Below are 14,174 nucleotides of genomic sequence, written 5' to 3'. Positions count from 1 at the left end.
ACAGCTTTGGAATCCTGTCCCTGGAGGAAACTGATTTCCTTCCTCTCATCAGCTACTGATCACCTATAGTTCATCTAGGGACAGGATTTGTGAAATTTCCACTGTCTGTGTTGGTGAGTCAACTGGCGATGCCATTATGCCATTATTGTTCAAGCAAGCATAGAGTTGGAAGTTCACACGTGCATTTTCTTATGATGTCTAGTGGATAGTATCTAGGCTAGCAGTAGACATCCTGGTCCCCAGCTCTTACAACATTTCTGCCCCCTCTTCTCTGATGTTCCCTGAGCCTTAGGTTTAGGCTCAAGGGTTGCATTGCCAACAGCCCTCTTAGGGTTAGGTACCTCAAAGACGCACTTAATCTCTGCATTTTGACCAGCTGGGGATCCCTGTAGTGGTCTCAGTTTGTGATAAAAAAGAAGCTCCCCCAGTGAGGGATGAGGGCTACTACGCTTATCTCTGAACGTGAGAATAAGTGTGTAGGCTGCAGTTTGCAATTACATACGCTTAGGGAGATGGCAGGGGCAAGCTTTCCTCTGGGGTTTATGAGCTCTCCAGTCACCTGTGGTTGGCTGTGTCTATAGCACCGAGCATGAATCCCTCCCTGTTGGCTGCCCCCAGTGAAATAACCACTGTTGCACCTTTGGAGATAATTGCCAGGCCAGTCACTGTGGCTCATAGAGTTTTGTTTGTAGGTTTTGCTCCTCATACTAGGCAAGCTTCATAGCACCTTACTGTGCTGAAAAAGCCGATCGTCAGAGTGACTTCCTGGGTCAGTTTCAGCTTTATTTCTCCCAGTCCTGTGTCTGAAGTGTGTGGTGTCCTCAGTAGGAGGGTCTTACTTTTCAGTTTCTGGGGAAGGCAACATTGGGCAGTGTCAATAGCCTGTATTGTTTTGGGAGACTCATGTATTCCCTCAAACAGCAATTCAGGAGGTATGGGGGTTCCCATGCCTGATGCTGGAATTTTTGTTAGATTTACATAGTTCTTGGGGGCACCATGTGACATAACTCGATTAAAAACGTATGTATGTATGTGTGTGTATGTGTATACACAAATGTATGCATGCACATACATATTTTAAGTAGGCTTATACAGTATGTTCTTTGTGGTTTTTTAAATCTTCATAATATTTTTATCTTTCCTTCCCTCTTTCCTGTCAGTCATCCCCTCCATCCCCAGCCAATGCCTCCTTCTCGTTGCCGCCCTTATAGCTCCTTTCTTCTGCTGTCCTCCTCTTATGTGTGTGAATGTTTGCTTATATGTATACCACATGTTTATAGTGCCTACAGAGGCCAGAAGAGGGTTCCAGGAACTGAGTGACAGTGTGAGCCACCATGTAGTAACTGCAAACTGAACCCAGTTCCTCCGTAAGAGCAGCAAGTGCTCTTAACCACTAAGCCATCTCCCCAGCCCCACTTTTGATTTCTTTGAGATAGGGTTTTAATATGTAACCTATGTTGGCCTTAGCCTTTTGGACTTTAAATAGATATATACTAAAATATTTCTGTATCTAATTTATTTTCATCACAACCATAGGACCCTGTCTGTAAATCGGCAACTCTTGAAAGGTGTGTAGTTGCATTTCCTTTAGGCCTGTGTGGCCAAGGAGAAGACATGCTTCCTGGAGCTACCATGACCAACTAATGTATTGTTAGTAACCACTAACAGTCTAACACAGACATGTACTTAGCTCTTACAAGTCGAAGAGACTTGCAATCTATTTGGTAAGTGTTTTGTTTACATTACAGTGACATTAGGGTTAGCTACTTTTAGGAAGTCCCATTTAAAATAAAACTGTGGGGGACCTGGAGAGATGGCTCAGCAGTTACAAGTACTGGCTTCTTCCATAGGACCTAAGTTAAATTCCTAGCATCCCAAAGTGGCTTACAACTTGTTGCAACTCAAATCCCAGGTGATCCAACACCCTCTTCTTGCCTCTGGAGGCACTGCACACATGTCATACACTTAAATACATACAGGCAAAGCACCCATACACATAAAGATAAGTAAGCTAATCAGTTTTTTGAAAAGATTTTAAAAATTGAATGCAAAGAAACTGGACATGAGAAAGATCTGGAATAGAAAAGGCAGGAAAGTATATTTTATTTATAAGAGGTCAACGGAGAGCCTGCAGCTTGGATAAAGTGAGAAGAGATACCAAGTGCAGGCTGGGAGGTTTCCATTTCGTGAATGATAGGCTGTCTGATTAGTTGAGCAGGTCAGTGACGTGGTGGAATTGACATTGGAAAAAGATAATTCTGGTTGCTGGATGGAGTTCATAGAAGCAGCTAATCTGAGGGCACAGCAGTGAACTTGCCGCTCAGCGTCATTAATTGGGTTTGATGTGATGGAATTGGAAATTAACACACGAAGTGAGGAGTCTTTGAGAATTCTGAACAGAATTGCTGAGGAAGCTAAGGAGGATGAGTCATATAAGGAGCGTGCCCATGTTTCCGCTTTGAGTAACCAGTATTAGGAAAGACTGGGAGCAGAAAACAAGATGAGTTGGAACCTTGGACAGTTTGAGGTGCTCCTCAGGCATGGTAGCAGGAGCTCCAGTTGCGTAAGACTGGAGCTTCCCCCAAAAGATAGGTATTAAGAAAGAAAACATGGGAGTTTTTCAAATCCAGGCCATATTTTTTATTTTTATTAATATTAATAAAATTTTATAAGGAAAAGACTAAAAAGGAGTTCTGAACCTGATACATGAGGAAACCCAACATTTGAACACACATTAAAGGATTTGGAGAGGGACAAGCAGCCTCAGCAGGGGAGCCAGGCTGGAAAGAGAAAGGCCTTCACCTGGAGCAGAGTTGCTGAGCTAGGCAATGTGGAGCCGCTAGTGGTGTGTGATGGGCCACCCAGATGTGGAGTAGCTGGAGCCAGTAGAGGACATAGTGAATAAAGAGTGAGGAACTGGAGAGACAGCAGCTGCAAAGGGGTGAGGGAATGGGAGGAGTTCGTCTTGGTTTTGTCTGTCTTTTGAGAAAGATGGCATTTGTGTCCTAATGGGAACAGCTTAATGCAAAGGGAGAAACCCTGGCACTGTAAGGGCTCATAGCAGAGACCCTGGAGTGGGTGGCACGAGCCAGGGAAAGTGAGAAGGCGCTCCTCCGTGGTGGGAAAGAGGCGGGGTCAGCTGGATGCCAGTGAAGGTGGATTTGGAGACCGAGGAGATGCAGGAGTGGACACCATATCAAGGAACAGAGTGGCTGTGCTGTGCATGACTTGTGGTGTGTCAGCAATACCCTGCTTGAGTTTTCCAGCTCCGGCCACTGAGGATGGCTGCATTTGCATGTGGCTCGTGATCCTCGGATCCTCAGTTCTTTTAAGCTTTTTAGCTTATGTATTCTGTCAGCTTACTAGAATATACTTGTCTTGAAGTCTATACAGTTTTAAATTTGCTAGCTTCAAAATGTAGTTTGTGTAACAATGTTACTTACCCCTGAAGGACTGTGACACAGCCATGCCTTCAGGTAGAAGGTAAATTTTGTAATGATCTGCCTGGGTGCGGGAGAGTATGTTTCCTAGTGCCCAGTAGATGCAGTACCTCAAGTATGGAAGCTGTCTGTAGTTATGCTGAATTAGATCCATGTTTACAGGGATATGAAATACAAACCACTTAGCATTTGTATTGTTATTTATTGCATCAACTGATTTAAATATACTTTTCCTCATATTTTTTTTTCCTTTTTTTTTTCCTCATATTTTTAAGGTACATTTGTTATCAAGGAATTAAAGCTTATAGTTATTGCTTTGAAGTGACAACTGGTAGATTCAAATGAATTCGAAAGCCATTCCTTGTTACTAAGAAGGATCTAGTCATGTTTTACAGCATGTTTATTTTCAAGGAGATATCACGGAATATGTCAGAGAAAGTTGTCAATATTTAGGGCTATTGAGGTAGTAACCTCAAAATATTTCCAACTTTTTTTTCAGTACTGAACAAAGACCATTTTGGTTGTTGAGTCTGTTGATTCATAGAATTGATGTAGCTGAATGGACATTTCTGGTGTGTCTCCATTGACCTTTACAACCCACAGGATACATACCTGGTTTTAACTCTACTGACCTCTAGAGACAAAGCTAGCATTACTGCTGCAGCTAGAAAATGGTGTGCATTCCATTCTAAGGAAGGAACTTCAGTCTCTAGTCCGGCATGACAATTTCTTTAACAATTTAGATGGAAGTTATCTCAGTTTCAGATGTGGTAAAGTTTTCTTGAACTTGATAATTCCATGTATTGCAGTTTTCTTCCTATGCAGAATAGAAAGAATTCTATATTCTTAAATCAAACATTTATTTAAAGGATCAGAAATACCAGGACTTTTTACTTGAAACATACTTTAAGTTATATTTTTACAAGTTAAAAGAGTATGTTATGCGTTATATTATCCCCATAATTTCATGGACAGTTACCATTCTATAAAAGTAGATATTATTAACAGCTTTTGTCTTTGTTTGAAAACCAAATAGTTTACTTCTGCTGATGGAAATAGTACTACTCGGAAGCGCAGGTTCAATATGCTATTTATGTTGTTCCGAGAGGCCTTGTGAGGCAGGCATCCCCCAGTGCTGCAGTCCTTGTTCCCTGAGAGGCCTTGTGAGGCAGGCATCCCTCAGTGGTTCAGTTCTTGCACGCACAAGGGCCCCATCATGCCAAAGCAGAGCAAAGAGACATTGGCCTCAATGATTTATATGCTCTGTTTCCACGTGTTCCACACTCACGATTACCGTCGTCATTTCGTCTCTGATCCTACACGTGGATAATTTAGGGAACTGCTGTGCTTTATCCGTGGTGGGTTACATTCTTGCTGACGTTCTAAAGATTCTGCGCATACATGATAGATTCTTATCATTCCAGGAAGAAGCTCCACTTCTGATGTACTAGACATACACAAGGCTCCATTCTCTCATCAGACTTTTCTTAACAAAGGGCTTAGTAAATCTATGGGATTTCTGTCCATCAGAGACACACAAGATGAGGAAGATTATTTCAAGGATATCCCATCTGATAATAATTCCAGGCATGAAGATTCTGAGACTGTTTGTTCCCCTTATCAGTTCAAAACTAGCAGTCCGCAAAAAAGGGCTTTCCCTGGAGTCGACACATTCTCTAAGAAAAAGGTCTGGGCTTCATCCATGGACTTGCTTTGTACGGCTGACAGGGACTTTTCTGGAGAGACTGGCAGGTCCCAGCACTGTGACCCTGAGGCGGTAACAGGACGGACTTCAAGCACTCCTAGAAAGAAGGAGGCCAGGTACTCTGATGGAAGCATTGCCTTGGATGTCTTTGGGCTTCAGAGAGCGGAGCCAGTATATCACACCCGAGACACACCAACCTCCTCTGCAGTATCAAGTGCCTTGGACCGAATTCGAGAGAGACAAAAGAAGCTTCAGGTTCTGAGAGAAGCCATGAATGTGGAAGGTTAGTAAATCTGTGTGTGTCTGAGAGAATAAATGAATTAAAATACCTAAGGTTGTGTCTTAAAATAAAGAAGGGCTATTAAATCATTCTACAAGTCTGATTTCCACTGCCAAGCGTTTGCATCTAGGCCACATTAGCTCCTCTGTCAGTTTCTGTTCAGTCTTCTATCAAAACTCCAATCAGAGTGTGCTGTAAAGTCCTCTCTACAGCATGGCTATGTCCTCCCTGCAGCATGCCTATGTCCTCCCTATAGCATGCCCAAGTCCTCCCTATAAAGTCCTCCCTGCAGCACATCTAAGTCCTCCCTAAAGCATACCTAAGTCCTCCCTACAGCATGCCTATGTCCTCCCTATAGCATGCCCAAGTCCTCCCTATAATGTCCTCCCTGCAGCACATCTAAGTCCTCCCTAAAGCACACCTAAGTCCTCCCTACAGCATGCCCAATCCTCCTCCCTACAGCACGCTCAAGTCCTCCCTACAGCATGCCCACGTCCTCCTACACAAGCACTCCACAGTGCATGTATTAACGCTAACCCTCAGGGTCAGGCAGTGTTTCGTGATGTGTGCTGTCCCAGTGGAGGCCTCAGGGAATGGCTGGCTCGTGGGTCTCAGAAGCAGTGGGTCACACCAAGCTCAGGGAGGTGACCTTGCTTGGTACCAGGTGAACTCAGACCACCAGCTTCCAAAACAGGTTTCAGAGTACATGACAGGCATCGTTGGTTTGAAATAGTTTGAGATCTGCATTTCTAAAGCACGGTGTGTAGGTGTACAGATTTAAAGTCACCATTCCGTGTCTATTGAGTTGAGGCATTGTTCCTAGCCTGAGTTATGCTGTCTATAAAATGGACCTAGCAAAAATAGATGAATCAGATGAGTATGAAATGATTAAACAAGCATTTATTACATTTTTTAATTTGAAAAGCATAAAATCAACTTTATATGTTACATATAGCATGCTCTTACTGTGTTGTATTGGCTAGCCTTGAACTATCTCACCAGTGCTGGCATTAAAGGTGTGCACTATACCCAGCACGTGGTAAATTCTTATTCTGTGTTTAAGCTGACTCCAAAATAATCTGAGTCACGCACAGAAAAAAAAATCAAAACATTGAAATTGAATAAAGTTATGTTTGTAACATAAGGATAGTAACTATTTTAGCATAAGTGCACGCAAGAGAAAAAATGGATTTTCAACTAAACACGCATATGGACATGGACGCAGCTTCCTCAGAACTTATGTGCAGACCAAACTAGCCAAATCCTGAACTATTTTAGGGTGAAAGCTTTATAATTTACCATTTCTTTGTTATAATTGTATTGTCCTTTGTTATAGCTATTTGAAAAGGACTTTATAATGCTTTCTGTTTAGAGTAAAGAGTAAAAGAATTGAGGAAATGCTGTCTTTGTGTGTGCAGAGAATGCTTGTTCATGTGTACAAAGACGCATGTGCCTTTGTGTTTATCTGGAGGTCAGAGATTGGCTTTCATGTGTGTGCAGGGGGTGCTTGTTCTTATGTGTGCAGACATACGCGTCTCTGTGAGTCTGGAGCCAGAGATCAATCTTGGGTGTTGTTCCTCAGGAGCATCCACCTTTTTTTTTTAAGATTTATTTTTATTTTTAACTGTGTGTATCGATGAGGAGTATGATGTTGTGAATTTGAATATAGTACTCTTAGATGCCAGACAAACACTTCAGATCCCCTAGAGTGAGGAGCCATTACCTAGTGGCTCAGAACCTAACCTGTAAGAAGTATGTGCCCTAAGCTGCTGAGGCATCTCTCCAACCACCCCCCTTTTTTTCTGAGACAGGGAGGGCTTCTATTGCACCCAAAACTTTCTGACTAAAGAGCAAGCCCCAGGAATCTGCTTATCCCCACCTCACCTCACCCCACTGCCCTTCCCCCAACCCCAATCACCACAGAGCTACAATTACAAGTCTCCTCACCAAGCCTGGCTTTTATGTGGGCTAGATCAAAATCAGGTCCTCCTGTGCACACAGCAAAGAACTGCTCACATACCCCCAGCCCTAAGCCCATAACCATCTTAGGTGGTTGTTTAGTCTGTATATAGATTTTTTTTCCTTCTGCTAAAGGCCTGTTCTTCTTTTGCTTAAGTTGAAGCATGCGCTGTCCTAGTAAAAGACATACTGCAGTGTTTCCTTCAACTTAGGGATTACAAATTATTAAAGAATCGAGAATTATGGAGGAAATAATGGATATTTAATTGATACTGTGGGTTTGTATCTGATATACATCTTATAAAGTATTAGTGACGTTTGAAGTAATTGTTATTCTTTGGTCTCTGGTTCCTTTAAGGGGCAAGCCACGCCCACTAACAGTGCCCCCCCAACCCCGGCCCCGCCATCTTGAAACTCTCTTACTGTCCCTGATGACGTGCACGCGTGTGTCTCTGTCTCTGTCTCTCTCTTTCTCTCTTAATAAATGTTTAGCTTTATGCCTATTTTATGTGTCTATGTGCCTTTTACCCGCCGCCTGTTTACACCCACCCCCACCCGGGATGGGCCACCGCTTGTAAACCGTAAACCGCCCGGGGGATCTTGGGGACCCACAACTGTCTCTACCGAGCTCACTGCCTGCCTACAGCCTCTCTGGACTCGCCAGCATTTCCCGCCCGGGGATTTAGGAACACGGGGATTTTTGGAATAAAAGTAATTCAGTATATTCTTTACATGTTTGTGTGAGTGCTTCATGTATGTTTGTGCACTGTGTATGTAGCTAGTGTTTGTGAAGGCCAGAAGAGGGTATGGATCTCCTGGAACTGGAGTTACTGATAGTTGTGAACCATTATCAGTGTTACTTGAAACTGAACCCTGGTCCTCTTTCCTGCCCGGCCATCTCTCCAGCCCTGTTACTATGTATTCTTGAAATAAAATGGTTTTGAATCTTTGCAAGATGGGAAATAAAATTACAAGTTTATTCTCTGTATCAGTCTTAGCCTTTGTGATGGCAGCAGCAGGCCCTTCCTGTAGCTGACTAGGAAGGACTCCACTCGTGAAGTCAGGACGCCCTCAGTGTTAGCCAGCGCAGCTCACGTGTAAACTGTAGTTTATCTGCACCTAAGACTGTGTGCTCTTGAAGATACACATAAAGAAATATTTCCATGGATCAAATGGGAAAAACTGTTGTAGTTTACCTCCGAATAATATCTGTGGATTAAATAGAAAAAACTGTTATAGTTAACCTCTGAATAATGTCCATGGATCAAATAGAAAAAAACTATTATAGTTTACTGTCCGTGGATCAAATAGAAAAAACTGTTATAGTTAACCTCTGAATAATGTCTGTGATCAATAGAAAAAAACATAGTTCTTTGAATAATGGAGATGTGTATAAACGAGATGAGTATTTCTGACATTTAGAATGAACCATATCTTTTTTTTCTTCACGTGAATAAAACCATGGAACTGGTCATGATGACTCACATTTCCAATCCCAGCACTCGGGAGGCAGAGGCAGGCAGATCTCTGTGAGTTTTAGGCCAGCCTGGTCTACTTAGTAAGTTCCAGGCCAGCCAGAGCTACCTAGTGAGACTCTATCAAAGATGATGATACTAATAATAAAACCATGGAGCTGAAGAGATGGCTCGTTGTGTAAGACCCTTTACTCTGTGGACGTAATGACCAGATATCATAAGAACCCGAGCACTTTTCCAATCTGGGCGTGGACTTGTGTTCCTGTAACCTCACTGTGGGAGTGCAGAATCGTCCCGGGATCATGCTGGGCAGCGAGTTCCTTGTGTGGTCAGGTGGAGATCACCAGCTGGAGTACCTGTTGTCTTCTGACTCATGTGCACACGCAGGCACACACTCGCATACATCCGTGCATGCTCTGCTCACACTACACACACAGAAGAAAAGGAAATTAGTATTGTCTGGCATTCCAATGTATTGGCTGCAAAAGACTCTTTGCCTTAGTGTTTTTAAAGTTATTAGTATGGCTTAGTAAAACTGAATTTTTATAGTGGAGCCTAGCTAGGTTTGCATTACGGAGATCAGATATTAGTGGAATGAAAATTTTTAAATTGTTCTATGATTGTCAGTTTAATGTATTTTGTTTAAATAAGTAACTTTTCATTGGACTGCCTGTAACACAATACATTAGCATGTAGTCCGTGTATCTCACAGGCAGTCGGTGTGTTCACTACCCAGTGTGAGTCCACACAAGTTTCTCTGTAAAGATAACACATAATAGTCCTAAGTTTATTTGTTCATTTAAGTAGTTATGATAACATAATATTTTCAGATTTTAAAATTTTATATTTGTTAAAGATATATACACTAACAAAAAGCTTTTAAAAAATACAGTGTGCTTTGAACTATTTAATAACTAGACATTTTCTGTTCTGAATCTCTTTACTGTGAAGATTTCAAAAGCATTTGCTATCAGTAAAACCTGCCTGTATTTTTTCAGGTGTTTTAAAACCTAATACACAAAACCTGAAAATACAGATTTATTGTGCAAATACTTAGACCACCTTAACTAAGCCTCCATTATTATATTTTCCAGTAGCCCTAACTTAGGCTTGCCTACTAGCATCATTACATAGCACAGTTGAGGTATGGAATTCAGAAACATCAATCCTAGTGTGATTTTTAGTTTGGGGCAGACTGGTTTTCAACTGTGTTGTATCTCTGCACATGTAATTTACACAAGCTGTGCAAACAAGTGCAGCAAAGGTCTTAACTTGTACACAGAGAAAGATGAGAATAGAAAATAAATGCTATTTGTCTTTTTAAATTCTCATGGAAATCGAGGTCTTTATGTGCTATTAACCAAGCAGAACAGTTCACCCGCAATGCACACACCATTCATATTTATGTATTTTTCCTGATTATTTATACTTTGAAATACTCTACAGTCTTTTGTGATCTTGATCCTGACAACTGCTAATGGGTTTCGGTAATTTTAGGATTAGATGACGTCTTTGAGTACATCTTTATCCAAACCCTGCCTTGACTTTAGTAGCACGCTCACTATCCCTGAACTGGTTGATGACTGAGTTCCTGTCAGTCAGAGCATGGTTATTCCCATCATGGATTTTCACAGTTCTGGCTGGAGCGTTCCTGTTGTTACTTTACTTTTAAAAAATGTTCAGGGCTGGGATATAGCTCAGTGTCATACCACACCAACCTTAAGTTTGATCCCCAGCACCCCATAAAGAAAAACAATTTGTTTCAGTATTTAAAACAACTAAAAAATGAAATCGCCAGATTTCATTTGTTTTTTTGGATGTGCAAAGAGGGTCCTTGCACTGATAGTGAACACAGTCGTCTCCTTCAGACGCAGCGTTTCTCTGGAACAGATCTCTCCTCTTGAAAGGAGCCTTTTTCTTAGTCACCCCCATCTCACCTCAGCTGACACCAGCCACCCAACCAGCCCAGTGGAAAACAGACCTGAAGGTCACGGAGTTTGCATGGAAAGAATCTGGGTCTATTCGACTCTCAGCTCTTTGCCCAAGGCTCAGAAAAGTAGACTGATTTGTCAAAAGAGGTCCGTGATCCATTTTTCCCAAACAGCCTGTGCTTTGAACTCTGTCATATGGCTTTTCTGTTGGCCATCCAGATTTCAGAAGAGACCCAGATAACACTGTGTGCCTGGGAACTTGGACATTGAGCTCACCACCTAACAAGCCCCAGTTTCTCCTTACCAAAGTTACATAATTTTGATCTAATGAGGCAGGGTAGCATTGGGAGAGACTGTGCCAGGCTAAGACAGCAGCTTTACTGGGATGTTATTCCAACGAGACGCCACCACTGGGGGCCACTGGGGCTCGTCCTGCAGCTAGAAATGAAGAAGAGACCTATCCCGGCAGTGGCAGTGAGTATTCCAACCTCCCTGGGAACAGAATGAGAAAGTTAGGATCAACAAAGATCCTATGAAAGAAATGATAGTTAAAGCTTAAAAATTCTAAATATTACTATACTGTTGTAGTTGACAATTTAGTGTCCAGATAATTCTTTATAGAAAGCCGGGCAGAAGGCACAAGAGTTCTCTGTTAAAAAACCAGTTTTAAAATTTGATGTCTCTTTTCTTTACTCTTAATTTTTCTTTTTAAAAAGGGGGGGGGGCTATAGAGATGGCTTAGTAGTTACAAGCACTTGCTCCTCCAGAGGACTGAGGTTCAATTCCAGACACCCACATGGTGACATCCAACTTTGTCTTGTAGACTTAGTGGATATGATCGCGCATGGTGCACAGACACACATGCAGGTAGAACATAAAAACAGAAATAAAGCACCTTTTAAAAGATTTATTAATCTTTATTTCATGCCTGAGTGTTTCCCAGCATTATGTGTGTGTACCATGTGTGTGCCGTGCCTGCTGAGGCCAGGAGGCCGTTGGGTCTCCTGCACCTGAGGTTGCAGGTGGCTGTGAGCTGCACGTGTTGTCTCTGCCAGAGCTGTGCTCCGACTGCTGAGCAGTCTCTCCAGCCCCCAGTCCCATGTTTCAGTTCAGCATAAGACCGCTCTTCATTGGTTCTTCTTTCTTCATTTCTACCTCTGACCCGCGTCCCACAGCCAGTGGAGTCTGGTTCTCACTAGGAGTCTCTAACCAACGTCCCTGGTGTTGTAATTACCACGTACCCCATGCCTTCTCAGTGGTTCACAGTGGATTCTTCTCTGTGACAGAGCGACGTGGGAGCAGCACTCCGAGAGCTGTGTGGGTGGGACTCCACACCTGCCTGGGGTTCTAGCATGTTCTCCCAGCAGTCCAAGCCATTCTGCAACTTACAGATACAGTATTTTCTACAAAGCCAACAGTTAAATATCATTTATTTAGTGAGCTATGCTATCAGTCTATTTCACCTCAAAACGAGATATCGCTTCCTTCTTTCAAGTATTGTGACCTCTGATCCCGGCCCAGTTTTGATGTCCTTGATAGCCGTGTGGATAGGGTTGAAAGTCGCTGGAATACATGAACACTCACACACAGCATCTTATTTTTAGTTATATTTCATTTGAGAGGGTTCAGTTTTCGGATTTTAACATTCATAACGTTGTAGTCCTCAGGAAGAGAGAGATTGTTTGCCTAGCATGTTCTTGCTAGATCAAAATGCTAGTTATGAGCGGTGCCAGTTTGTTTCTCTCCCTTACTTACAAGTAGAAAAAGAAAAGTAAAAACATGGCAAGGTTAAATCATCCCATAAGCTAAAATAATATTTTAAGCTGCTGTTGCACTGACATCAGTTCCACAGAAATAAATACCAGTAAGAAGGAATGTCCCACTCTTAGTCAAGAGCCCTTTAGACACTAGTGACTTTATTATTATGTTCCTGAGGTTACAATGAGTTTTGCATATTTGACATGCACTGTTGTGGACGGATCAACATGTGGGTTTGAAAGAACCCAGGGTCTGCAGTGTCTCCAGGGCTGGCATTGTGCAGTAGAGCCTGTTTAATGAGATGCTGTGGCTGCACACCCTATTTTTGAGAGCCACTTGGGGCCAGTCCGCAACTGCTGTATGCCTCGTCTGTTTCACTGACACGGGCGCCTTTGGCGGTGGCCACGGTAGGAGTCAGTGCAGGCCAAAACAGCAATACATCATTAGACCTATGTAATTCAAACTTTATTGTAGCTATATTTCTAAAACAAAATGTTAATTTTGGATCCACAAAAAATTTATGAAGTAAGGATCTAAATTAAATCTAGCCACTTAGAAACTTAGTTTGGCTTTGATATAACCTCCTGAGGAAGTACATGCAGACTGACAGATAAATCTTTAAAATATGTAATACAAATGAGTCTTACTAGCAACAAGTTTCATCACGGTATTAAAACCCAGCAATGTGTTCGGTTGTTTGGTTAGCCTTGTTCTGTTTTCTGAGACCTGACTGTTTCATTCTTACAAACTATCTCATTTCTTCCCAGTCCCTTCTGTCTCTGCAGTTGTCAGTTATACAAACCTGAAGACACTTCCGACATCCGCCCTTCGGTAGCATTCTATCGTGCGCACAGGCTGGAGTTCCTGGCTCCTGTCGCTCTCGCCCTCTCCACTTCTTTTCTTTTCCTTCCTCTTTCCATACCCCCTTCCACATCTCTGTATGTATAGAGGGAAATAAATGTATACGTGCTTGTACATTTATATGTAAATAAAAGATGGATAAAGACTATCCAGTGTATTTCTACATAGATTTGTAAATACAATACAAGAAATTCCTACCCACCTACCTGCCATCTAACTCATACAAGGCTGCTCTACATTTTCCTGCCTCCATTTATGTGGCCATCCATCCTCGAGACTGTCGAATGTTTCAGGCATTGCGTGGCTCAGGGTGGTGATCTATATTTGTTCATTTAAAATTACTAATTTTTAAGGGTTTTGTTTCTCTTCCTGTAAGCCTGTGTGTATTTCCTAGCTGTGTCCCTGATATAAAAGGTACTAAACACGTGCTTGTTAATACAACCTGAACACTGTAATCTGAGTCGTGTAGTGAAGGCACAGAAATACCAAGCTAAACACGGAGTCTTGGCACTGGAGGTGGCTGAGTGTCACCTTCTGTACATTAGTAGCCTGAGCTTGGCTGTGTGTCACTTGTAATGCTGCCTTTAGGTCATAGTTTGTGCTGGCTTAGATTAATTTAACGTGAAAATGGTTGAGTGAGAGAGCTTTGTGCGAGCCCAGAATTGTATGCAAGTACTGGGAGAGATGCCTCAACTTGTAAGCCATGATCACACACCATGAGTTCATGCAGCTAAGTCACTAATGTGTATTGCACTAGTAGAAATT

The 14,174-nt window shown here is 42.3% G+C and overlaps 1 protein-coding gene across 5 annotated transcripts in view; it reads left to right on the top strand.

The window, feature by feature from the left end:
- Ptpn13 (protein tyrosine phosphatase non-receptor type 13) overlaps window positions 1-14,174 on the top strand; it is a 191,769-nt gene that overhangs the window by 82,168 nt on the left and 95,427 nt on the right. For 4 of the 5 annotated variants that reach the window (XM_075942741.1, XM_075942742.1, XM_075942746.1 and 1 more), the window contains exon 7: window positions 4,865-5,428. The exons of the other annotated variant lie outside the window; for it this stretch is intronic. In XM_075942741.1, the coding sequence (XP_075798856.1) occupies window positions 4,865-5,428 (564 nt within the window). The remainder of the gene's footprint in view (window positions 1-4,864; window positions 5,429-14,174) is intronic. 5 annotated transcript variants of the gene reach the window in all.

This window comes from Microtus pennsylvanicus, chromosome 12 (genome assembly GCF_037038515.1).
Source record: "Microtus pennsylvanicus isolate mMicPen1 chromosome 12, mMicPen1.hap1, whole genome shotgun sequence".
Taxonomy (NCBI): Eukaryota; Metazoa; Chordata; class Mammalia; order Rodentia; family Cricetidae; genus Microtus; species Microtus pennsylvanicus.
This window is presented reverse-complemented; position numbering and strand designations above follow the sequence as displayed.